Here is a 24584-nt window from a genome sequence, read left to right as displayed (position 1 = left end):
GCACCAACAAAAAGCAACATTATCAGGGACAGATCTGAGCAGGGTCTGCCAGGGATTGTGCAGGGGACTAGTCAGCTGCAACGTCCACATGGTCCAAGGACAGCCATGTTGGAGGCGCCAGGGCGCTCTGTGTTCTCCTGCCGTAGGCTCGCCCTCCATGCTCGATGCTCAGCAGACATGGCTTTTCTCCTGCACTACTGTGCAGAGTCTAAATGTCACCCCCTGTGCACCAGTGGTGACTGCAGTGAGCTGTCGTGGTGAGCTGTCTAAAGGGGGTGTCAACTCATTGGACAGGGTATAATTTCCCTCAATGTGCTCTTGTCTTATTTTAGTTCAACATCATTCCCCAGTTGCAAACCTTTTGAATGACACACAGAATGCAAAACAACATAAAAGGTCCTCCCTCAGGCACATTCGTGTCCAGGTAGATCTTTAATTATTCTTTTGAATCCTTATATTAATGTGCTACCCCCGTTCTGAAACACACACACACACACACACACACACACACACACACACACATTCATGCACACAAATTAAAGTCTGATGGAAAAGATTCATGTCATCTGTACTAGGGTTTTATTTCATATTTTGTGATAGCCTTTATATTTTTAGAAGCTGGGAACAAAAGGAAGGGCCTTCCTAATCAAGAGCATTCTTTAGATGCAGAACACCAGACAATATTTGCAATAAATAGGAAATAAATGGTCTCCTAGTCTTCTGAGGTGACATTTAGAATCTGGTGTTCAGCTGTAGGAAGTAATTTTAGTCAGATCTGAAGGAAAGCATGGAACATACTTTGGGGGTGGGCGAGGGGTGGGCGGATAAGAAGAGGAGCTCTTAGATTAAAAAATAATATTTAAGTCTGCTCTGTCATCTAGTTCCATTCTGAAATTAAGGACACTTGCCAGTGTTTGTCAGATTGACATGCGGTAGGCCTTGAATATGTGTGTAATCTGTATTTGCCAATTATACTTCAGCCAAGATGGATAAAAGAATTTAATAAGAATAACAATAATAACAGTTTAATTTATTTTTTGAAAATTTTATATATGAGCATTCTATTTATATCATTCCCCCATTCTGTTCTCTCCAATCCCTCTCATGTCCCTCCCACCACTTTTCAGATTCATGGCCCCTTATTTTTTATTATAATCACTACACACACACACACACACACAGACACACATATGTATTTATATAACTTTATTAGTGCAACTTTCTGGGTTCACTTAGTGTTGCTGATACGTGTTTAGGGATGACCACTTGGGACTGGATAAGCAACCAGGAGGAGACTGATCCTCCCTCTTAGACATCATCAGTTGTCTGTAGTTCAAGATGTAAAACCCCATGAGACTCCCCCATCCACGTAGGAATGTCAATGAGTGATATCGTTCTTTGAGTCTTGTTTAGGTATCTACATTGTTGAGGTTTCCTGGGCTCAATGTTCCTATCATATAAAAGAGACTATCTCCCAGCAGGTGTCCCATCCTGGTCCTCTGGCCCTTACAATCCTTCTACCCCCTGTTCTGTGGTGTTCCATAAGCCTTAGGTTTTGACTTGGTGACTGGCCACATGGATGTCACAGCTAGCTCTCTCCCGGCTGTCCCAAGCCCTGGCATGTTCTGTGCAGCTTTGCTCCTGATGGTGTTGGGTTTTGTTGCTACTGGTATGTAGTGTCATAGCTCTATCAGCCTAGGCTGGCCACCCCTCTGTCAGTTGGTCTCTCCATTTTGCCCAGTTGTGGCTTTCTGTGATGATCTTCATCTTTTGCAAAACGAAGCTTCTTTGATAAGGGGCGAGAGCTGCCATATGACCCAGATAATGTTATTTATACCAAGAATGAAGCAACTTGATAGTACTGAAGTTTTTAAAAAATCTTTCTAACTAATGCATAAAATTGTATATATTTGTGGAACATCATGTCATGCTTCCACGACTATACATGTGTGATATTCAAATCAGGATATCTATCTTCTTAAATATTGTGTGTGCGTGTATATGTGTGTTAAACACTCACAGATTGTACAACAAACCTTGAAATGCTGTGTGCCAGGACTTATTTGTCATAATACCCATAATTTCACTCCTTCCCACCTACCTCTACCATCCCTTTCTCCCCTGCTGTCCCCAGAGTCTGATAAGACCATTCTACTCTCCATTCCCATGACTGGATAATTCCCCTGACACCCTGCATCCCCCCCACACCTCCCTGAATTGCAGCGGAGGTATCTTCTGTAGATCATTATGGATGACCTGACAGCCTTTCCATGGGTGCTGACCTCTGTCATCACACTTGAGGTCAGACTACAGAAAGGGCCTGCTGCCTCTCTGTGCCATAAGAAGGTTACAAAGTCCAGACTTTGTGGGGCCAGAGGCTGAAGTAAAATGTCTCCTCTGCACCCATGAAGCAGTTTGCTAGTCAGTAGCATGCTCCTGCAATCCCTGCATGAGAATGGCATATGGACAATGAGAGTGAAATGTGTGGTCCGTGTATTTCAACACTTGGTCCACAGTGATGGTGCTGTTTGGGGAGATTTAGGGGGTGTGGTCTTGTTGGAGAAGAATGTCACTAGAGTCAGGCTTTGAGGGGTTAGTTACTTGGGCCATTTCCAGTTGCTCTCTTTGCTTCATGCTTCAAACTACGAGTGAGCCCTCAGCTTCCCTCTCTAGTTGCTGTGCCAACTCTTGGCTGCTTGTCTTTGCTCTGGCATCATGGGCTCATACCCCTCTAAACCTATAAACCAAGATAAAACCTTTCTTCTATAACTTGCCATGGTTGTGGAGATTCGTTACAGCAACAGAAAAGTAGATAAGACATTTTGGGAGAGTGAGGCTAGAGGATTTTGAGTGCCAGGCGACTTGGGTAGGCTATAGAACAAGACCCTATCTCAAGGAAAAGAAGGAAGGAAGGAAAGAAGGAAGGGAAGGAGGCAGGGGGGAAGCAGAGAGGGAGAGAGACAGGGAGGGAAGGAGGGAGGGAGGGAAATAAATGTAAGAAAGAAATGTGAGAAATGTGTAAATGTACACAGTAATATAAGTTCCATGGTTTTTTTGCGATTTATTATTTTAATTATGTGTATGTTGATGTCTATGTGCGGATATGTGCACATGAGTGCAGGTGCCTGTGGAGCCCAGAGATAGCATATCTCTAGGATCTGGAATTTTAGGGAGTTGTATGTCCCTGGCCTAGGTGCTAGGAACCCAACTCAGGTCCTCTGCAAGATTGCTAAATGCTTTTAAACACCAGTCCATCTCTCCAGCCCTGTTTCATTGGTGTTTCTTTGTTTTTTGTTTTTTAAACTGTACAGAGTTGCAAACCTAAAACTGTTATCTTACCACTACCACCACCAGCACCACAGGCATCCCCACAATAAAGTTTGTCTTAAGCATGACAGAGTGTGAAACTATGGCAGCCACAGAGCTGGGGTAGAGGACATCTGGCCACGGCACCTGAGGCTTTCGGGCAGAGCCCAGGGATGGAGGGTACATTTGACTAGGAGGCATCACTACAGCCCTGGGGATTGGGACCTTTGGAGCATCACCCATGTTCCTTCACCTTCCTCTTCAATTTAGACCTTTTCCTCTTTGGAATCCTGCTTGATTCATTTGCATTTTAACTACAGCACATTGAACCAGTTCCCTAGGTAGAGTTCAGTGCCCTTCAATTCATAGGCACACTCCTTGAACCAGCAGATTAAAAATGGCTTGCACAGTTGAACAGAAACCTGTAGTAATCAAAGCTGGCTCACCATGAACCTCCCGGCCTGGGCTTGAAGCATCCATTTCCCCCGCTGATGTGAGCCTAAGCGTCAGTTTTTCCCATTGCTTTTCAACCAGCCCTCAGGCAGGTGGGAAGAATAGGTTCCCTGTTATTTATTTGGGTGTTTTGGGCAATTTGCTGTGTATAAAAAGCTATAAGTATAGAAACAGCTGTACCTGCCCAAAGAAGGGGCTCATAATGCAGCCTTAAGTGCCGGTCAGCAGGTACAAACCTCAGGGACATCAGCAAAGTCCAAGTGAAGCTCTGGCTTAGGAACCAGTGGTGTTCTCAGAGGACAATTGCCACTGGATGGTTGGGGCAGCTTAATGCCCTGGGTTCCCTATCCCCATTACTGCCATGTGCTCTTGGCTCCTGGCCCCTGGTAGGTCAGAAGTGCTACTCTGTATTGGTTGTTAGAAATATTAAGATGCAGTACCTTGTTTGCTAGAAAAAATGTAACAGGCAGGCCCACGTTCACACCCCTTAAAGTCTTATTATTATTTTTATAAAAAAGTCCCCATAGCGAGAGGCTTTGAGGTTTTGGGTGGGGGGCAGGGATGTGATGCTTTATATCTCTGTTCTTTCCAGCTATTTAAGGTGATGTTATATGAATGCAGTAGAGCCTGCTGCAATCTGGCTCCAAGCAAGGCTGATCTGAGTTGGTGGCCCCATCACTATCAGGCATCACCAGGGTGAAAGAGACTACATGTCCTGGGTAGCGAGGGAGGCTGCTGGCCTCTAATGACTTTCATTAGCCTCCAAGGTCCCGAGGCTCCTAGTACCTCCGAGTCCCTAGATGGCCAGAGCAGGAGCCCTAGACAGCTGTGAGACACCTCACTCAGCCTACATGCTTCATCCCTCTAACCGCAGGAACTCTGACCCACCGTGATGTCAGGTAGAAAACTGATAAGTATCTTTTTTGCCTCCTACCACCAGACTTTCCCACGTCCTCACATCTGTACACTGCTTTCAGAATTAGTCTGGAGACTGTCTTCAATCCTTTTTCCTCATCACACTGGACCAAGTGCACTGAGACCTGGTTGAACCCCCCTGCTTACGTTATTATTGGTCTTCCTGTTGGCCTCGTCACCTCCACCGCGTAGCCTGTTCTCCACTCTGCTCAGTGTTTCTCTCGATGTCTAGCCTGACATTGTTAGTGAAGTTCAGATCCCTGGGGGTTCCTCTTGCCACAGGCTGACCCACCTGTGCACCTCTAACTTGAAACTTTGCTCTGACAGAACTTGGTCCTGCCCATACCAGCTCTCTGTGTAAAAGCTGTCAAGCTCCTGTCTCAAAGCCACCACACTGCCCATGTCCTCTGCCTCCTGCAGGACATTCGCACACTAAATGGCATGGTGAACATGGTTCCTCACCTTGCACAGGTCTTTTTCACTTACGATATCCCAGAGCATCTTTCCCTGAAGATCCCTCCCCCACTTAGGTTTCGAACAATTCTCATTCTAGATTTCTCCCCAGTCTGTCTCCAAGGTGTGTCACCATCTGCTACTCCAACATGCTCTTCATGGATAAGGGGGTTGGATACTTATCTGGTTAGTCAAACTTCAGCAATTCATGGGTGCTTGGTACCAACAGGTCTTTAAATTATATCGAATGAATGGGTGGATGGGTGGATGAATGGATGAATGAATGAATGAATGAATGAATGAAAAATTTCCTCTGTGTTTTATGTGTTAGAGAGGTTTTGTGCCTTATGGGACAAGGTTCTGAAGTGAGCCTGTCTCACCATGACTTTATTGTATTAGTTCATTTTTGTGTGGCTATAACAAAACACCCAAGGATGGGTAATTTATAAAACAAGGGGGTTTATTTAGCTCATGAGATTCTCACAGCTGGAAGGGTAAAACAGTATGGTACCCTGGCTTGGGTTCTCTGGCTGTATTACAACTTCATGTAGTAGTGACCAAAGTCACCTTTGGGGTGGTCTTGCTTTGTCACAACACATCCTTTGTACAGCAAATTCACTCCTGTGAGAACCAGTCGACTCCAAGAGACCAACATTAATCCATTCTTCAGGATGGGGCCCACATGACCTAATTACCATCCACTAAGTCTGTCCCAATCCTATTGCTACAGGGAACAATCCTCAAACACACAAATCCTTGGGGAACAAGCCCTTTGCAACTCTTAGCAACTATTGTATAAACCCTCTCTCCTGCTTTGTAATAAAATTCAGCCTAGAGGCCAACTGGGGATTCCATGGTGTGTGTGTGTGTGTGTGTGTGTGTGTGTGTGTGTGTGTGTGTGTTACTCTGAAATCTAGACTGACATATAAGAAGAAGGTCCCTAAGTTCAGTCATTCTGTGTGACTCCCTTGGTGTTCTTAGTTGGCCCCTCCCCTTTCTGCCTGTCCTGACATCTAGGGCCCATTAGTCATTCCAGACTCTTCTTTCTCGTTGTGGGTCCTGCTCTTAGAGCTCAGGGCCTGCCATGAACCTTGGTCCCTCCTCACATGGCCTTAGGTGATCCTCCAGGGTTTGAGAAAGCCCTCAACAAGGAGAGTAAAGGCTTCTTAGAAGGGATCTGTTTTAGACATATTTTAATATTTTTTTTTGTTACACAGATATGTGTAGGGTGGTTGTGCCTGGGAGTGAGGTGCCCGCAGCCTGGCAGAGTCTGGCAGAGTCTGATCTCTTGGAGCTAGAACTATAGGTAGTTGGAAGCCACTCGACATGGGTGATGGGAACTGAGCTTGGCTCCTCTGCAGCAGGACTACATGTTCTTAATCACTGAACCATGCCTCCAACCTTGGGAACACTTAAAAAGATATCACAATGGCTTTCAGACTCCTCCCTATGTACGATGGGCCATGAGGGTTTTTGTTTGTTTGGTTGGTTGGTTTGGCTTTTTATTTGGATGTTAGAGGAAGAAATTCAAAAATCATATTTAGTAGTAAGGTGGCTATTATTCTTTACTCCTGCTCAATTTAAACAAGTCTACATTAAATATGTCTAAGGTTTGGTGACCTTGGGCATGTTGAAGGGAAAAGGTGGTTGGGGTGTGGCTACTTAGGTTTAGGGGATGGCAGCCATGGATAACAATACAGGGTGAGGCCTCTGACCGAGGTCCCAGGTCAGCTCTGGTTCCAGAGGAGTACAGATGACTGAGTCCAGGTGAGCTTTGGAAATCACACCACGGGGGGCATAACCACAGAGCTCCTGTCTAGCCTCATCCACCCACTATGTAGTCGCTGTTCACTTGCCTGATACATGAGCAGGAAGCATTTGATCCGCCATCCCCTGCTTGCATCTCCCAAGTGATGCCTTCCTTCTCTCCAGGCAAGTCTAGGATAAGTAGAAGAAGGTAAGCTCTTCTACAGACCATGGCAAACTCCAGAGGCCAGCATTCAGGAGATGCTTCTCTCTTCTTTTCTCATGACAGAAATCATGTAGAAGCTTTGACTGGACCTCTGGTGCTGGGACTGACATGGGGGCTTGAAGTTAAAGCTAGAGGAGAGAAAAAGGCGCTCTCTCTCTCTCTCTCTCTCTCTCTCTCTCTCTCTCTCTCGATGGTAGCTACATGAAGGAATCAAAAGAATGGAAGTGGCTAAAACATTTTCAAATTTTTTCCTTTATATTGACAAGAGGTTATATCGCAAGTTCAATGCTAACTACAGCTATTTACCAAGGAAAACATATTATATGAAAGGAAGAAAATTTGATTAAAAAGAAAAAGAATCCTCAAAACACTGCCTGCTCCTTTTGGCTGCCTGGTCCAGTCTGTCTCCATGGAAGAGAGTCAGGCAGGAGATGTCGCTGGCTGGAGCAGGGTGATAAATAACTCAAAGGTGTCAGACATACGAAAGAATTATGCCTGTCTGACCTATGAGGGGATAAATCCCTAGCCTCCGCTTATGGCCAGGAGATGTGACTTTAAATGCCATAAAAATTTAGCATTTCCCCCTTCCTAATTGTCTTCTATAATTTTGCCAGATTTATTAAAACAAGATTTGGGGGGGGGTATTTTTTTCCTTCTATTCACTGGTAGAATGTGCTCTTTAGTATCATTTTACATAATTTAATACAATTTGTTCCATCCATTGATTTTCATGGGGATACAAGCTGTTCGCTTGTGCAAAAGCTGGCATAGGCATGAGAGCTGGCACCAAGGCACCTCCAGGAGCCCGACGCTGCAAAGTTCGGGGGGGGGGGTGCTTCGGCCATTTTGAAGCAGATTCCGTGGAGCTGTGAGTTTTTCCAGATTTGCTTCTGTCCCCCGATGGAGACAGAGAAAGGGGACCCTGGGCCACACCACAGCTGAGCTCGAGAGGGGACTTGAGTCCCCCTTCCAAGTGATGTGAGAGACGCTCTTCCCCAAATGTGCAGCCTGATGGAGAAACACAGGTGTTTCTTAATTACTTGTGCAGAAGGGAAGTGAGTGCTGAGCGGATGTGCTGCAGGGGTGACCGAGCCAGACTGGGGCGTCCAGCCAGCAACAGCCACACTCTGATACAGGAAAGCCCTTACCTTCAGCACCCCACCCCAGTCCCCCAGCTTGTTTACTAGATTGAAGAAGTGTGTATTTTAAGGCTCAACCAAACCCTCAAGAAGTAGAAAGAGATGGACACACAGCAATTGGAAGGTAGCAATGAAGCCCCTGGACCCCATCCTGGTGGGGCTCATCCACGAAGGATTTCCCATTGGTTGCCTCCTGATACAGCTCCCTCTGGGCTCCTCTGACTGGTCTATCAGGGAGGAGGCTGTTATTTCTCAACTCTAGGTGTAAGGCAGGAGAATGAGGTCCCAGGGGTGCCTTCATTGTACTGGGCGCCCTTGGGCCCAGGGCCCCACCTCTCTTGATTGTAGTGTCCCTGCCAAAAGGTCGCCTAATCCCTCTGTATTCTGTAGACATAGAGATTCAGTGGGATTCTGAGTGGTCGCAGATAATGTTCTCTTGCTTTGCTCTCTCCAACATTGCCCTGCTTCTGGCAGTGACCTGAAATAGGCATGTGGCCTATCTCATGTGGAGAGCATGACCCCTCTGTTCAGCCCTGACCGGTGCAAGGCGCTAGCAGACAGGCTCAGCACAGACATGCCTGGGTATTCCAGGCATGCGGTGGCCTTTGCTCCTGGCTTTCTGAGTACCGATCACAACACATCCCAGGACCAGCATTACCCTGCCTGCTTCGGTTTCCCGTGGCCAGAGCTCAGGGACAGGGCTTGTCATGTCACACCAGTTGACAGAGATACAGCCCCTCCCGGGTGGACCCTCTCTGCATGAGGGTGCCCCAAACAGTGATGAATCATCCCCTTCCCAGCACCCCTGGGGGGACAGCTAAGTAGGCCAAATGAAAGGATCTGAGCTGGCCGCTGGCCAGGGCACAGGGCTAATCCTTGCCTCTGTGGAAGAGCCTGGGGCTGGAGGCTCTGCCACCAGTCACAGCCGCCTGTTACAGTGCTGGCCTGGCAGCCCTGTCACCACCCTCAAGACCTTGGAGACCTCCCACTTGCCTCTTTGGTTCCCTGCGTTCTGATTTTGGTCAGGGACACAAAGTTGCCTCCATTTTTTTGCCTAGGAAGACAGAGAAGGGGACATAGTACACCTTGGCACTCCATTCTACAGCAGAACATGTTGTGCCTGTTGGAGGGGTGTTATCCAAGAACGAAGAGGCTGTGTATGGCCATTCAATCTTGTTTGTTCAGATATAACACAGTGGGTTTAAGGGTGACAGTCCCGGTGGGTGCTTGTTCTGATGTTGGCCCTAGGTCAAACCCTGAATCCAGGCTTAACACGTATCTGTTCTGCCTATGGAAGATGTGATGAGTGGGGTTGTCACTGAGCATCCAATGTCACATGCTGGCTATGTACTCGGCAGCCCATTTCCTTTCACTTCCTTTCACAAGCCCTATGAAGTGTCTCCATTTTATCAAGGAAGAAGTGAGGCTCAGAGTAGTCAGGCTTGCAGAGCCAGTGGGTGGCCATAGTGAGAGAACACTGGGTACCCCAATGCTCTCATGATTTGCTCCTCCTCTGCGGCTGGGCATCTCTCTCTGCTCCTATTGGTATTCCCGGGCGGTGCATCTCATGCATCCAGCAGAGCACACAGTCCTCACCTGGCAGAAGGAAAGCCAAGATGAAGGAGAGCGAGGGGCCCTCACGGGCACACCAGCCCTGTTTTGCCACATCAAGATGGAGCTGAACAATCCCAAATGTCCAAGAACACCAGTTAGTGCAATGTGCAGGCTCTGCACCTTGGTGTCTGTGTGGCGAGAGCACCTATGCTGAAGACAGGGCTGTCTTGGGCAAGAGGCCACAGCGAGTGTGAACCGGGGAGACAGGCTCCCCTGGGTAGAGTCGGGTTGTGATAAGATTAGCTGTGGAGGCTGACAGGCTGAGAGGACATGGGAGCATCAGGAGCCCTCCGTAATCCTTAGCGAGGTTGCACGGGCAGGGAGAGCCTAAAGTTGGGCCTCACTCATGTACTCACTCACCCATTCATTGATTCACTGAGCACTTTGTGTATCTCAGACACTTGTTGAGATTGAGATGGGGGAGGGACACATCAGTTGAGAGAAACAACCCATAACTATTCTCAGGTAGATGCTCTGTGTGTGTGTGTGTGTGCCTGTGTGCATGTGTATGTCGTGCATGTGTGCATGTGTGTGACTGTGTGTGTGCATGTACTTGTGTGTCTGTGACTGTGTATGTGTGTGTGTGTCTGTGCATGCCTGTGTGTGTGCATACGCGCGTGCGTGTACTTGTGTGTGTATGTGTCTGTGTGTGTGTGTGTGTGTGTGTGTGTGTGTGTGTGTACATGCACTCACAAGTACCTATCCCTGTGTGCCTGTTCCTACATTTGCATAGTCATGTGTGCCTGGGCATGCAAGGACTTGGATTTCCTGGAAGAGAAAGGAGACTCTGGGCAGGAACAAGACCAGGCTGAGCCTCCTTTCAGCCCTGGCCCATAGACCCTGCCAGCAGCTTCTGCTGCGAGAGGAGCTTTGAAAAATCCTCATTTCTCCAGAAAGCCCTGCTTGGCACAGCCTGCGCCCCTTCTGCCAGCTCTTCCTTTCCCAGGAGCTGCTCCCACCTTATAGGTAGGGGCTAGGTCATTGTCAGGGCTCATAGATCCCAGGGTCAAGGTGAACTGAAAGAAGCAGCTACCCAGGGTTGCAAGTGAGGCCAGGCTCGGTATCACAGGAAAACTCCTTTTTTTTTTATTGCTCACCCAGTCAGTTCCTGAAAAATTAATTTGCAAATGAATCCTATTTATTGAGACCTTCTGGATTGGATAACAGATGCAGCATGGCCTGTTCCAGAAGACCATCCAGAAAAGAGATCCTACAGCAGTCAGTGGACAAAAGCATGCGTGGTGGCCAAGCCTTGTCCGAGCTCCACACTCAAGGTGGGCATGCGTAGATTTGGAAGGCTCCCCAGAATTGGGGCTCCAGTCTGCAGGGCGCCTGGAGAACACGCTGAGCTGGGCGCTCCCGACCGGCTCTCTGGATTGGTTCTCCTGTAGCCCTCAGAAACAACCAGAAGCCGGCTCCCCCTCCCTGGCCATCTGCTTGAAGCATCTGGTAATCAGGTGCAAGCCCCACACCGGAGCATTGAAGCTGAAATGTGCAGTCACCTTGCCACCCACACTGGCTTTTGTTGCTGCGCCAGGCTGCCCCTCTTTGTGTCAGGGAGAATACTTTGGGGTTGGAAATTGAACTACTGACACCAAGACTTCAACATTTCAACGTAGCTCATTGAGATCCCAGAGCTGGCTTGGTCTCTAGATCCTCCCACCTGGGTCTTTGGACTTGTGTAGAGGAAAGAGCTTAGGCTTTCAGGGAGAGAAGAACGTTCTCTTTAGCCTGCTGAGTAAAGTAGATGCTGATATCTGAATCCTGATATGCACGGACAAAGCAAACCAATCAAAATAACAACAACAACAACAACAACAAACTCCTATATCTGTGCTATGTCTCCACTTTAACATCAAAAGTGGGCATGCTTCCAATGTCCCTGTGGTCCAGAGTGATCAAGGTTAAATTTGAGGGACCACAAAGACATGCAGCAGATAGGGATGGGGTCTGGGGAATCTGTCTTAAGGCTGCTCACATCTCTCATCCTGAAACAAGTGTTTGGGAGGCAATGTGGGTGTTGGTAATATTGCAAATATCCTTTGCTTTAGCTTGCTGGCACATAGCAGGGCACCTATGAGTTAATTCAGGGCGATTCTGCACAAGGTACCTATTCTACTACCTGAAGCACTAGGGTCTCAGCCCAACACATGGAGGCCAATTACATGAAGAGAGGCTTTTGCTAGCCATTAGTTCTTATAGATATGACCAGGTGTGCTATTTCCAAATAGCTTGTGGCAAGGGAACATGTCATCTGGGAAACTTGAGCCCATGGACAATGCATTTACAGATCTCTCATAAAGAACAGATCTCTCACCAGTGGACCAGAAGATGGCCATGTGGGGCTATTAAGCTGTGGCTAACTGCTTGTTGGAATCAGTATTTATATATATGTATATATATATATATATATATATATATATATATACACACACACACATATATGTATGTACACTATATATGTGTCTATATATATATTTGCCTTCCTTAATTGTCTGCATGATCTTAAAGAAGCATGTGAGGTCTTACTGTGTGTAGGGAATGCTCCTCCTCTCTGTCTTTCTGGATGTGTCATGGGAAGGACACAAGATGAAATACATAGAGACTGTTCTATAAAAAGTAGAAGTCCTGCCCATGCCCAGTAGATGTGTGTTCATGTCTTATAGTAAGTCTGGCCGATCATGACAGCAGGTTGGATGTGGCAGACGTCACTGCCTGTTGAGATTAGTGATGGTTTCGGGGAAATGCAAATAAATAAGTCAGAGAGACTCAAGTGGACTTTATGAGCTCCTCTTAAGATAATTTTTAATTAGGGTTTTTGTGGTTTGGGTTGTTTGTTGTTTGTTTGTTTTGTGTGTTTTTGGGGCAGGTTCTGCCTATGTAGCCTATGTTGGCTTCTAACTTGTGATCCCTCGGCCTCCACCTCCGTAGCCTGTGCTAGGATTATAGGCCTGCATCACTACCATACCTGGCTCAAGGAATCCTTTTCAGATGATGGAATCTATGGGTGTGGGGAGTTCAGAGGAAGGGTCTGGGCATGAAGGAGGTTTAAAGACCTCAGTTCCTAGGTGGTCCTCCATCTACTCTCCTGCTGGTATTCTGTCTGCCACTCATTTACCTCCAAACTCTTTGCAGCAAGGCAGCCAAAGGGGACAACAGTGGCTGCAAATGTTGGGATCTCGAAGCTTTTGTAATTCCACAATGGACTTCGCTTCCTCAGTGAGGAAGAAATACTGTCACCCCATCTTCTGTCCCCCATACTGGAATGAAGGATGCTGAGGTCACTCAGAGATATAAAAGCTTGTATTCATTTCAACATGATCTAGCTTTTAAATGTTTCCATGTGACTTCTCCAGTATATCACCATTAGATTTTAAACATGCCCCACAAGGATCTTTGATTTTGCAGATGTAATCTTTTTTCTCTCCTTTTAACCACACATACATCTAACACATGGTGTTGTTCCCTTCATGAAGAATTGCCTGTCCAGAGCCTACACCCTAAATTGCCACTCCCCATCCCTACCCGCACCAGGCTCCCTTTCTCAGCAGCTTGGGTACAGGACGGTGGTGTTTCTTGTACCGTAGTGCTAGCTTGGCAAGCCCTTCTCTACTGGCACCCAAACCCCAATGTCTTCCTCCCTCTACTCTTGGTTAAGCATAAAGACAAGGTCCCTTTGGCTTAAGGCGAGACGCTGGCTTTCTCTGATGGTTGTGCCGTAAGTTAGCAGAAGTTTGACAGTCATTTAATTTTCATTGACAAATGCTGTCATAATATTGAGGAAAAAGTGAGATGTTATATCAACAGTAGTGGTCGACGCTCAGCCAGTCATATGGACCGGGCGAACACCATATGCTTCCTCCAAACTCTCTTTGGAAAGCTCTGGCTAAGTGCTTGACAAGCTTAAGATACCAGTCAGGGAAAATGGTTACTCTTGAGAGGGAGGCATTCAAGCCATGCTTCTGGTTGCCCTAATTCCTTAGGAAAAAAAATAAAAAGAAGACCATTTCTCAGGTTTCAGTAATAGACTATCATCTGCCTACTTGGGACCACCCTTTAAGGTCTCAATCGAAGGCGCCAGTGTGTCTCACACACCAAAGCCAGCAGCAGCCATGCAGATGCCTGCTGACAGCCGTCCTATCACCAAAGGTATGGAGATGGTAAAACACCAACAGCTTCCTGCTGGTATGTTTATTCCTGCCTTGGTGGCTCTGGACATCCAACATCAGTAGATGTTGAATTCGCACATTTACAAGGAGCCAGAACCATGAATGTCAGGTTCATGTCAGGCACTCAGATGACCCACCCAGACAGGGCCAAGATTTCCGTCTCATAGATGTAGCTTGTGATGCCATTTATCCAACACCCAGTCTGTGCCAATCCAAACCATGAGCAGACTGGATGCATCTGCGTACCTGGTCATGCAGGTGTCTGGCTCACCCTGTAGCCAGAAATCTTGGCTGGATGCTTCTACCTAGGGATGGGCAAGGCAGTCTTAATTTGCTGCTTTTCTAGCATTGGGCTTATTTTAATTCTGTTACTATACATAGAAAAAGGAATTGATGAGTAAAGTTACAGTCTGGGAGAAAATCTGTGTGTCTGTGTGTGTGCTTGTATGTGTCTGAGGGCGTGTTTAGGGACCCACCATCCCTGTGCATATTCAGCTGGTGTCCTGGCTCTGCTTGCCAAATATTCGGGGACCTTCCATTCTCTGAAGGATTCCCACCCCAAACAATGCTAAGTAAAGAAACAGGCATATGGCGTGTATTGGAGACGGCTCAGCACTGGCAGGGGGAAGATCCATAGTGGCGAACAGGTATCTGGAAGAGACGACAGACCCATCCTGTTCCTTTTGGAACTTACCGAATATTTGGATTTTGTTGTGGCTTTGTGCTTATTATTGCCTTAACAAAGAGAGGGAGGGTGTGCAGTTCTCAGAACTGGGCATGGGCACAACAGCTCTCCAAGATGGCTCCCTGCCTGCCTGCACCAGGAGCTGTCCTTCTTGCAAGGCATTCTTGCTCTCTAGTTCCCCTATAGGGGGTGACTTCTCAGCCACGCAAGGCCCTCTGGCCAGGAGGAGAGAGCGCCTGATGGGTGCAGAGGCATTATATTGGTGCAGATGGTTCTCCCAAGGCAAGGAGAGCTCCAGTGTGGCTGGGGGGGGGGGGGTGTCCTTGGTCTCCAAAGCAAGAGCTGACTTTAAAAATGCAGGGCAGATTGGAGGAGCAGCTGCCCTCCTTGCGGATGGCATCCGTTGGTGGCTGTGGAAAGACGACTTCCGGACTGCCTCCCATTACCGTTTCATTACACGACAGCAGATCTTTGCACGGATCCATACGCTGCCTCTTGGATGGGGTTTCTAAACACAGCAGGACACTGAGGGAAGACAGAGCATACCTCCTCCTCTGCCTGCTGGAAACCCAGCTTCCTGCCATGTGGCGCTTTGAAACTGGTGGCTGCAATCTCTTCTCTGGCTACCCCAGGTGATGAGTGCAGCCCTTCTGTGGGCCACATAGAACTGTCCGTGCGAGGTGCCCAGGGATGCAGCACTTTTCAGAAGGGTCTCGGGAGGAACAGATCTCACTTAAGCAATATGGTCTCCTTCATGTACATCTGGCCATTGGATTCTTGTTGGGATCAGCACGTTAATCATCAACAGTGACGACCACCTACAAGGGGTTTCTCATGTGCACCTAGTCACCAGCATCTTAGCGATAAAGGGAATGGAAGAATTTGGGTTGCATAAAGGAAATGACAGGGTTTTTATCCCCAACACACCTGTGGACTGGAGAATACATACTTGTCCATCTCCAGCCTAGTATCACAGGGCCTCTTTCTCCTTGGGCCAAGTGAAGGGACCCAAGTGCATGGCTTGGCAAAGGACAAGAGCAAAGAGCTTTGCCCTTCTCCTGAGGTGTTACTAACTGTTAAGAACTGCATACGCGCTTTGTCATCTTTTTTCCTTGAAGGCAGAGGTCTACAGGCATGGAACATAAGCCTCTGTCTATAGCCGGGCGGAGGTGGCGCACGCCTTTAATCCCAGCACTTGGGAGGTAGAGGCAGGCGGATTTCTGAGTTCGAGGCCAGCCTGGTCTACAGAGTGAGTTCCAGGACAGCCAGGGATACACAGAGAAACCCTGTCTCTAAAAAACCAAAAAAAGAAAAAAGAAAAGAAAGAAAGAAAGAAAAGAAAAACATAAGCCTCTGTCTGCCACTGGAAGTATCTTTAGCCCTGTAGAGCGAGGTCTAGAAGATAGGCCCCACCCAATACTTTTCCGTGACGTGCCTTTCAGCTACAAGACCTTTCTGTCTGGCTCGTAGAAGCACCTGTCCACGTAAACGGCCAAAATGGCAAACCTGCATGAACTAGGAACGAGACGTCCAGAGCCAGCTTGGCCTGCTTCCGGCAGGAACGTGCAGAGTCAGCATTTTTTCTCTTCCTTCTCTATCATCTCTGTTTTCTTCCTGGGACCCATGGGCCTAGACATATAGCTACCATGGTTATGTTCCCCTGGGCTGGGTACAGAGGACCACCCTGCCCACCTCTTTCCAGAACTCTATCACCCATGGTTTGAGATGTTCTCTGTAACTTCATTAGCAGGGCTTTAAGCATGGGGTCCCTCCCACAGTGACCTGCTTCCATGTGTTGAGAACTAGTCATTAGTATCAAAAACCCCACCTCGGGTCATTCCCATGGAATGTCTCCACCTATCCTCAGAGCCATTACCAGCTTCTCCTCAGGCTGAGTCTTGGGAGGACAAGGGACAGGCTCCCTTTGAGGCTCTACTTACTAGGCTTGAAGTAGCAGAAGCTCCCCTGGGCCTATCCCATGGAAGGAGGGCTGAGATCACAACATACCTAAATAACCTATTCTTTCCCCCCACAGACGTCTCATACACTTTCCAACATAGTCTTTCTCTGCCCTCAAATAGGGCCCTGGTATAGTATCAAAAGCATGTCTTTGCCATCCTACATTTCAGTCTGGGTGAGGCTGCCATATACCATACATTTCAGGGTCAGCTTTTTGGCAAGAGAAGCTTATTCTAATATCCTGTTACACATAATTATCGCAGGGCCCTTCTTAGATAACAAGCCCAAATCTCTTTTACTAGAGTCTCATCCTCTGCTCTGCCTTTGCATGCTTGGTAAGAGTGGGATTTCTTAGCTCTCTGCTTGGGATAACCCTCTGTCACATAAAATTGATTGGGCTGGTTGCCTCTCACCTTGCTCTTCTGAGAGAGCCTGTGCTAGTTTTAAGGAGGGCTAACAAAGGCGTCAGAATGCTCCATGAGCATTTTCACAAGGGCAATGCCGTATCCACAAAATAAACGGCCAATCCATTCTGTTTTCACCCAGTGCCGGAACACCTGGGGCATTCAAAACAAACATAGGCGTCTTGGTGGCTTCATCCTGGACTACCCAGGAGTAGCCTGTGGATGCCCTGGGGGTTCCTACCTGACTGCTCCAGGTATACCAGACAACTCTGTCGTGGCTATGAGGCCCTTGTCCTAACACACCACCTCTCACTCTGGGTGATGATGAGATCAAGATCAGCGGGCAACCGCAAAGCCCTGGCCAGTATGGCGGGTGCAGCCGCTGCTCAGACCTCTGCTGCCTCACCAGGTCTCCACCACTGTAGCTGTGATCATGACCTTCTGGGTCTGAACAGTGTTGTGGTTGGAATGTGTAATGTTCCAGGCTCCTGCATCCAGTTGGTCTCCAGCTGGGGGCACTATTGTGTATGTGTGTGTGTGTGTGTGTGTTTGGGGAGGGAGGCTGTGGGACCTTAACATCGGCCCTAGCTGACAGACTTAAAGTCTTAGGAGTGGACTTGAGGGTAACAGTCCAGTTCCAGTTTGAAATCTCTGTTTTCTGGCTGTGGCGACATGTAGCTAGCTGCCCCACCACCATCCCACAACCCATCCCTGCTGCAGCAATACACTCGCCCTGCCTCCAAACTTTCTCTGCCACCCTGGAAGGTATCCCCCTAAACCACTAGTTCTCAACCTGGGGGAGTGACCCCTTTGACAAACCTCTCTCTCCAGAAATATTTTCATTATAATTCATAGCACCTTCAGTTATGAAGTAGAAACGAAAATGATTTTATGGCTGGGGGTGGGGTGTCGCCACAACATGAGAAACTGTATTAAAGGGTCTCAGCATTAGGACATTTGGGAACCACTGCTCTAAACCATCAGCCAGAATAGAACGTTCTTCCCTTAAATTGTCTCTGTATTACGTCACAGTGAGAGATGAGAAAAGTCACTGATGTAACCTTTAGTACAGATTAAACCCTCTTGTGTCTGGAAAGAGCTCTATGGGCATCTAAAGGGCAGTGTGAGGTAGTGGTGGACTAGGGGTACTCAGGGAAGATCTTTCCAGATCTCTAGGGTCAAGAATAAGGGATCTTGAGGTAGTAAACAGACTCTATTTCCAGTATAATAATTTTTTCTTAGTTTCAAAATGTATCTGGTTTTGGGGCCTGAGAGGGTGGCTCAGTTAGGTTAAGAGGACCAACTGTTCTGACAGAGGAACTAGGTTCAATCCCAACACCCACATGGCAGCTCACAACTGTCTATGGCTCCAGTTTGAGGGCATCTGATGCCCACATTCTCTTCTGGCAGGAAGACAGACAGGAGGAACACACATTGTACACATACATACATGCAGGCAAAGCATTCATATGACTAAAATACAAATGAAATGATAATAAAGAAATCATTTTAATACTTGTATTAATTAATAACTAGTTGCTAATTAATAAATTACCTACTGCTTAATTTCAGACATTACACTCTTTAGTTTTAGAATTTTGCTCTTCATGCTGTAATCTGTTTTCATATGTGCACTAGTTACACTTCCTAATGCTTGAATGGAGCCCGGTACAGAAAGCATCCATCGGCGAGTCTGCTTTTAGTACTTGTTGCCTACTTTTGCTTCTCCTCACTTGTTCTCATCTTCCGGGGTGCCAGGTAACTTCACCAAATGTCAGACATTGCATGTAAAAAGTATAGAGCTAAAGGCAAGCTCTAGAATCAGATGGGCATATGATATGGGTTGTATGTTCCATTTAAAATTCTTAATAGCCCCATTAAATGCATACAAATAATCAAGGTAACTATAATGTATCTTATCCAAGCATGTTCTCCCAGAATAGTGTTGTTTGAGCCTACATCCAATTATTAATTTGATATTAACACACTTTTTCTTATTAAGTCTTGGGAATAGGTGCAATTTGTACATTGTACCAACAGCACTTTCCAGTTCTGCAAGAGCCACAGCCTAAGTGACCAGAGGCCTTTATAGGATCACAGTAAATAATGCCTTCCTGTAGGCCAGTGGGCTCGGGACAGATTGCCTTAAGTTATCAAAGAGGAGCCATTTCAAGGTTTTATTTCCTGTTTGTCCTTAGTCCACACTTGTCCCTATAGGGGTCCCATGTGAACTTGTGGACTGCTCACCAAGGACTATCTATCTCCATCCCTCGAGGCCCTGCACTGGAATCTTTGCCTCCTCTGTTCTTTCCTTGGGTTACAGAAATCTGTGTTTAGCTCATTCCAGCTGCCACCTGTAAGGCAGCCTTGGAAACAGGCCCATCTCTCTGACTCTCTCTTTCCTAGAGTCTTGGCCCTTAAAGTCCTGGCAACTTATGCCCTAAGGTAATTTACATGCACACTTAAAAATCTTCAAGGTTTTAGTTATTCTCAGTAGAACAGTTTATTTGCTATGAGCCATAGCCAGAAGTGGAAGAGAAGGAGCAGAAAGGGAAGAGGAAGAAGAGGAGGAGGAAGAAGAGGAAGAGGAAGGGGAGGAGGAGGGAGAAGAAAACATCTTAATCAACTGAAGCTAGATTTTTTTTTCTCTTTGCCAATCAAGACTGTTGCAGATTTTGAACAAAGCCTTATTTCTTTTCTTCTGACTCGATCTGCCAGACTCCCTGAGTCTTATTCTGTTCTGTACTGCTACAGCAGAGTACCTGAGGCTGAGAACTTTTATAAGGAAAATAGGCTATTTAGCTCTCATATCTGGAAAATTGGGAACATGGTTCCAGGTTCTCCTCTGCTCGTGAGGAGATGGCTTGATGGCATGATGGGAGTGTGTAAGAGAGAGGTCAGATGATGAACCTGGAACAAGGGTTGGGGGGAGGGGCTGGTTTTTATACCAACCTGCTCTCTCTTAGAACTAATCCACTCCTCTCTGACCTGAATGGCTCCCCAGAGACAAGATTAATCCTTTTATAGCCCCCATGACCTAATTACCTTGCATCAACCTTCACTTTATTTATTTATTTATTTATTTATTTATTTAAATTTCATTTTCTTTCTTTCTTTCTTTTCTTATGTATTTATTGGCAATACTAGACATAGAACCCTAATCCCCTGTACGTACTAGGCAAGCACTCGGAATTTAGCCCAAGTTTAGTTTTTTTTAAATGTCTTAACTTTTGAGAATTCTGTACATGTATACAATGAAATATAAATGTATCTACTCTCAATTTCTCCCCTCTGCTCCCTCATATCCCCCAACATGTCCCACTTTGAACTTCATGTCTTTTTTGTGGGGGGAATAACCTACTGAGTTCGGTCAATGTTGTTTGCTTGTGTGTGTGTGTGTGTGTGTGTGTGCACATGTGAGTTTGTGTGAGAGTGTGTGCGTGTGTGTGCGTGTGCGTGTGTGTGTGTGTGTGTGTGTGTGTGTGTGTGTGTGTAGCACCCATTGGAGCATAAGACTCCTACCAATGTCTACATCCTCAATAAAGAATGGTTCTCTCTCAGCAGCTATCCACTGTCAGTAGCTCCTCAATAAGGGGTGGGCCTGAAGATCTTCTGTAACCCCCAGCTGCCCCTATCTCCCATCCCCTTATCCCCCCATCCTCCCATCCCCCGTCCCCCAAACCACCACTCTAGAGACAGCCTCCAACATGTTCCAGCACAGGTACTCTGGGAGACAAATGGTACTGAAAGCACAGTACCTGGAGGTGAGATGACTTTGGGTTCTAGGAACAAACAAAAGGAAGTGATGAAATTACAGCTAGTGAGATTCAAGGCTGAGACCCTAAGTTAGCCTTACCATTGTCTCCAGCTCCAGGGTTCCGCATAGCACAGGCCTCTTGCTTGCCTGCCAAGCCTTGCTGGCCTGGTGTGTATGAAAACACTGGGAAAGGCAGCACTGGGCACTATCTGGGGCAAGCTCAGGGTTTTCAGACACGGGAAGAAAAGACACAATGGTGCACTCCTTCTGTCCAGAGTCAGCAAGATCAAGAGTTCAGGGCTAACCTGGGCTATATAACAAGACCTTGTCTTACTTCTCTGCCACCATCCCCCAAACTGACTTAGTTTTTTCTTGAAATAAAGTATTTTATTGTCTGAGAATTGTATACATGCATCTAATGTGTTTTAATCAAACCCACATCCTTTCCTGTTCACTTCAATTCCTGCTCACCTTGCTGTCCCAGACACTTCTCCCTTCCAACTTCATGTGCTCTCTCTTTCTCTCTCTGTCTCTCTTCTTCCCCTTCTTCTCCTTCCTCTTCTTCTTCTTCTTCTTCTTCTTCTTCTTCTTCTTCTTCTTCTTCTTCTTCTTCTTCTTCTTCCTCCTCTTCTTTTTCTTTTTCTTCTTCTTTCTTTAAATAAACTGAGTCCACTTAGAACTGCCTGTGTTTGCATGGGTGTAACCCTGCTTAGTCATCCTTTGTTCATAGACTCCATCACTATAAACAGACCGATTGTGGCCAAGCAAAGGGATGCTTACATGCTAGATGCATTTGATCATTGTTCTTTCGTATTTATACTTTGGAAAGAGGGATTGGAGTGTGCAATGGTGGACATGTGGTAGCCATAGCAACTTATGGAGCCAGTTCTCTCGTTCAGCTGTGTGGTTCCCAGCAGGGTAGACTGGGCATCAGGTACCCGTACACACCGAGTCATCTCACTGAGCTCTTTCACTGGATTTTAAGCTTTGAATTTACCTCTCCAATGCAAAGGCGCCTCCTGCCAAACCTCTGAATGTCATAGGGCAATAAGGAAACATCTTTGGCTGAGATCCACAATCTTCCTGATCAGGTAACAAGACCTTTAGGGCCCTTCATTAAGTGGGGGCAGGTCTACCAAGGTGTTTTAAAGGTTATACATGGAAAAGGGATTCTAATTGCCAAAGACTGACTTTAACTTTATAAACCAGAGAGAGGCCATGGTGGTGAGAGGAGTGGCAACCCTCTCAGAAGAACCCAACCAGATCCAAATTGCAACAAGTTCTCCAGAGTGCCTGGCTCCTTGCGGTGGCCCCGTGGATGAGGCTGCTGCTGGTGTGCCATGTGAACTGCATTTCGGCAACCAGATCCTATTTTAGATGTGCTGAGAGCTGAATCCTATTTTAGATTGACTCATGGAAGGAACCCCGTGGTGACTCTGTAAATCAGAATGTTCGTTTGCATTGCAAATCTTTCTCTCCTAAGTAATCTTCTGCTCCTTAATTTTACAAATTGTATATTGTGAATTAAAAAAAAATTGTATGTTGGTTTTTACAAAGTACACTTGGAGGGCATGTGGGATCCATTTTAGCCCTGAAGTTTGGGGATGTGGTGGAAGAAAGGTCTTCCATTCAATGCTCCTTGAAGAGCTGGCAAGCCTGCCCTTTACCTCTTGATACCAGCTTTGGACGACTTTCTTCTGGAGGGAGCCCAAGCCCTAGTTATGGGTCATCACCAGCACCAGAATATGGAAAGAGGCAACATCCTCATGGCCTCATAGGAGATGGGCATGTGCTGTCTGGTTAGATCATAGGATGTCAGGGAGAGGAGAGATTGAAGCAAGAGGGTCTAAAGCACATCACAGAGTTGAAACTGGAGTTTCAGAAACTGGTCATCAGAGGTGCCCGCCAGCTCCAACCTCAGCAACAGATAGATCCCACTGAGAAAAGAGAGACGGCTGCCATCCCAGTCTCACCAGGGGAAGTGATAGGAAGGGCTTTAGCCAAAGACTAGACAGAGGAGGCAGCAAGAGGCTCTCTGGGTCCTTACATGGGGGAATCAAGAAAGAGCTCATGTAGGTTCTTTGGTCCTGTGCATTCACTGGAGTGGAAAAGGCTGGGCTTGAAGTTAGAAACCCAGATCCCCAGAGATCCAGCTGAGGCAGGTGCTCTTTGATGGCCTCAGCATTCCCAGTTGTCTTTCACCCTTTCCTGCCAACACCAGGAAGCCAGGAAGTAGGCTCAAGAGTCACATCACAAGTGGCGACCATGGGACTAGTAAATTGGTTCAGTGAATAAACACATTGGTTCCCAAACTTAATGATCTGAGTTCGATAAGGAAGACCACATGATAGATGAGACCCAACTCCGGGTCGCCCTCTGACCTCTACAAGCACACTGTGACACAAGTGTGCCCCTCTCAGAAGCAAATGTAAGGGTTAATACTAACTTTAAGTAATCAAAATTTACGTCTTGGCCATATTTAAGGTATTTGTAATGACTGACTTGCTGTCCTAAGTAAAGTGGTCTTTGCACAAATTAAAACAACCTTTGCCCTGGGTTGCACAATTTTCCAGCTTCAGAGGGCGGGCACCTGTGACAGGGGCTCCTTTTGGTGCTAACATCTCAGTCTAAGCTCTCAGCTCAGGGTGTGTCTTCTACACTGCCTCAATTGCTGTAAGCCTCTCAAGCCACTTAACTTTCTAAGTTACTGTAAGTACTGGGACCTGCTTAGTCTTCTCACTTAATGGGAAGTGGATAGGGGGAAGATGTTCTCAGGACACACGCATGATTTTGGGAAAATACAGAAGGAGCCTTGTTAAGTTCCATCCTTGGCAGAGCTTGTTGAAAATTCATGCATGTATCAGTAATTATTTAACAATCAGGTTCTCCTAAACTTTTATACCGTTTATTCAGTGTTTAATTTACATTGATTTTTTTTCATGTTACATGTAGCAATTAATTTTGTCTTACTGACAGATGATTCTCGAGGACTGCTTTCTAGAGACAGCCCTGACAGGTACATTTTAACCCTTTGTCTTCCTTCTGAGAGCACTTTTCTACTTTGGGGTGCTGCTGGCTACCAAAAACAATGACTCCGTGGAGTGGTTGAGGCTTGGGAGCAAAAAGGAGGTGAGAGGTGAGCTTTCTTTTAGAGAGCTTGTTTATTTAGGGCGCATTATAGGTGTGAGAAGGGTTTAAAGCTCTCTCTAAATAACCCTAGTCATGAGTATTGGAAAGACAAAATAGAAATCCCCGTATTTGAAAAGCAAGAAGTGTATTTTTATATTTTTTTCTCTTAAAATCCACATGTTACAAAAAAACCATCCACATGATGGGGAAAGCTTCGGATATGGGGGCATAAATTTAGCAAAGAAGCCATAGGTACCAAGTCGTGTATACGTTTCCTACACAAGAAGCCCTGTTCTATTTGGCCTGTCCCTGAAAGATCTTAGAAGATAATGTCAGTCAGTAGCAAGGTAGTCCCATGGCCTAAGTTTATAACTGTCATTTTAAGGACATACATTCAGAGTTAAAATGACCAAAGTAGGAACAGAGATAAGAGCATAGATTTTTTTTTTTTAGTGTTGGGATGAAGGAACCCCTTCGAAGTTTTAAATTGGGGTAATGTACCCACTATTAAGACTGAGAAGGACATGGCTGCCTTCATTTTGTGACTCTTCAGCCTCATCGACCTTTGAAATATGGACATTGTTCAAGTTGCATTTTAATATTAATGAATGATATATGCCGTAAAAGGA

The 24584-nt window shown here is 46.5% G+C and overlaps 1 protein-coding gene across 15 annotated transcripts in view; it reads left to right on the top strand.

Moving 5' to 3' along the window:
• Znf536 (zinc finger protein 536) overlaps positions 1-24584 on the top strand; it is a 455136-nt gene that overhangs the window by 369950 nt on the left and 60602 nt on the right. Inside the window, exon 8 of one of the 15 annotated variants that reach the window (XM_031386238.1) lies at positions 23803-23842. The exons of the other annotated variants lie outside the window; for them this stretch is intronic. Within the exon in view, the coding sequence (XP_031242098.1) occupies positions 23803-23842 (40 nt within the window). The remainder of the gene's footprint in view (positions 1-23802; positions 23843-24584) is intronic. 15 annotated transcript variants of the gene reach the window in all.

Source organism: Mastomys coucha, unplaced genomic scaffold (genome assembly GCF_008632895.1).
Source record: "Mastomys coucha isolate ucsf_1 unplaced genomic scaffold, UCSF_Mcou_1 pScaffold21, whole genome shotgun sequence".
Lineage (NCBI taxonomy): Eukaryota > Metazoa > Chordata > Mammalia > Rodentia > Muridae > Mastomys > Mastomys coucha.
This window is presented reverse-complemented; position numbering and strand designations above follow the sequence as displayed.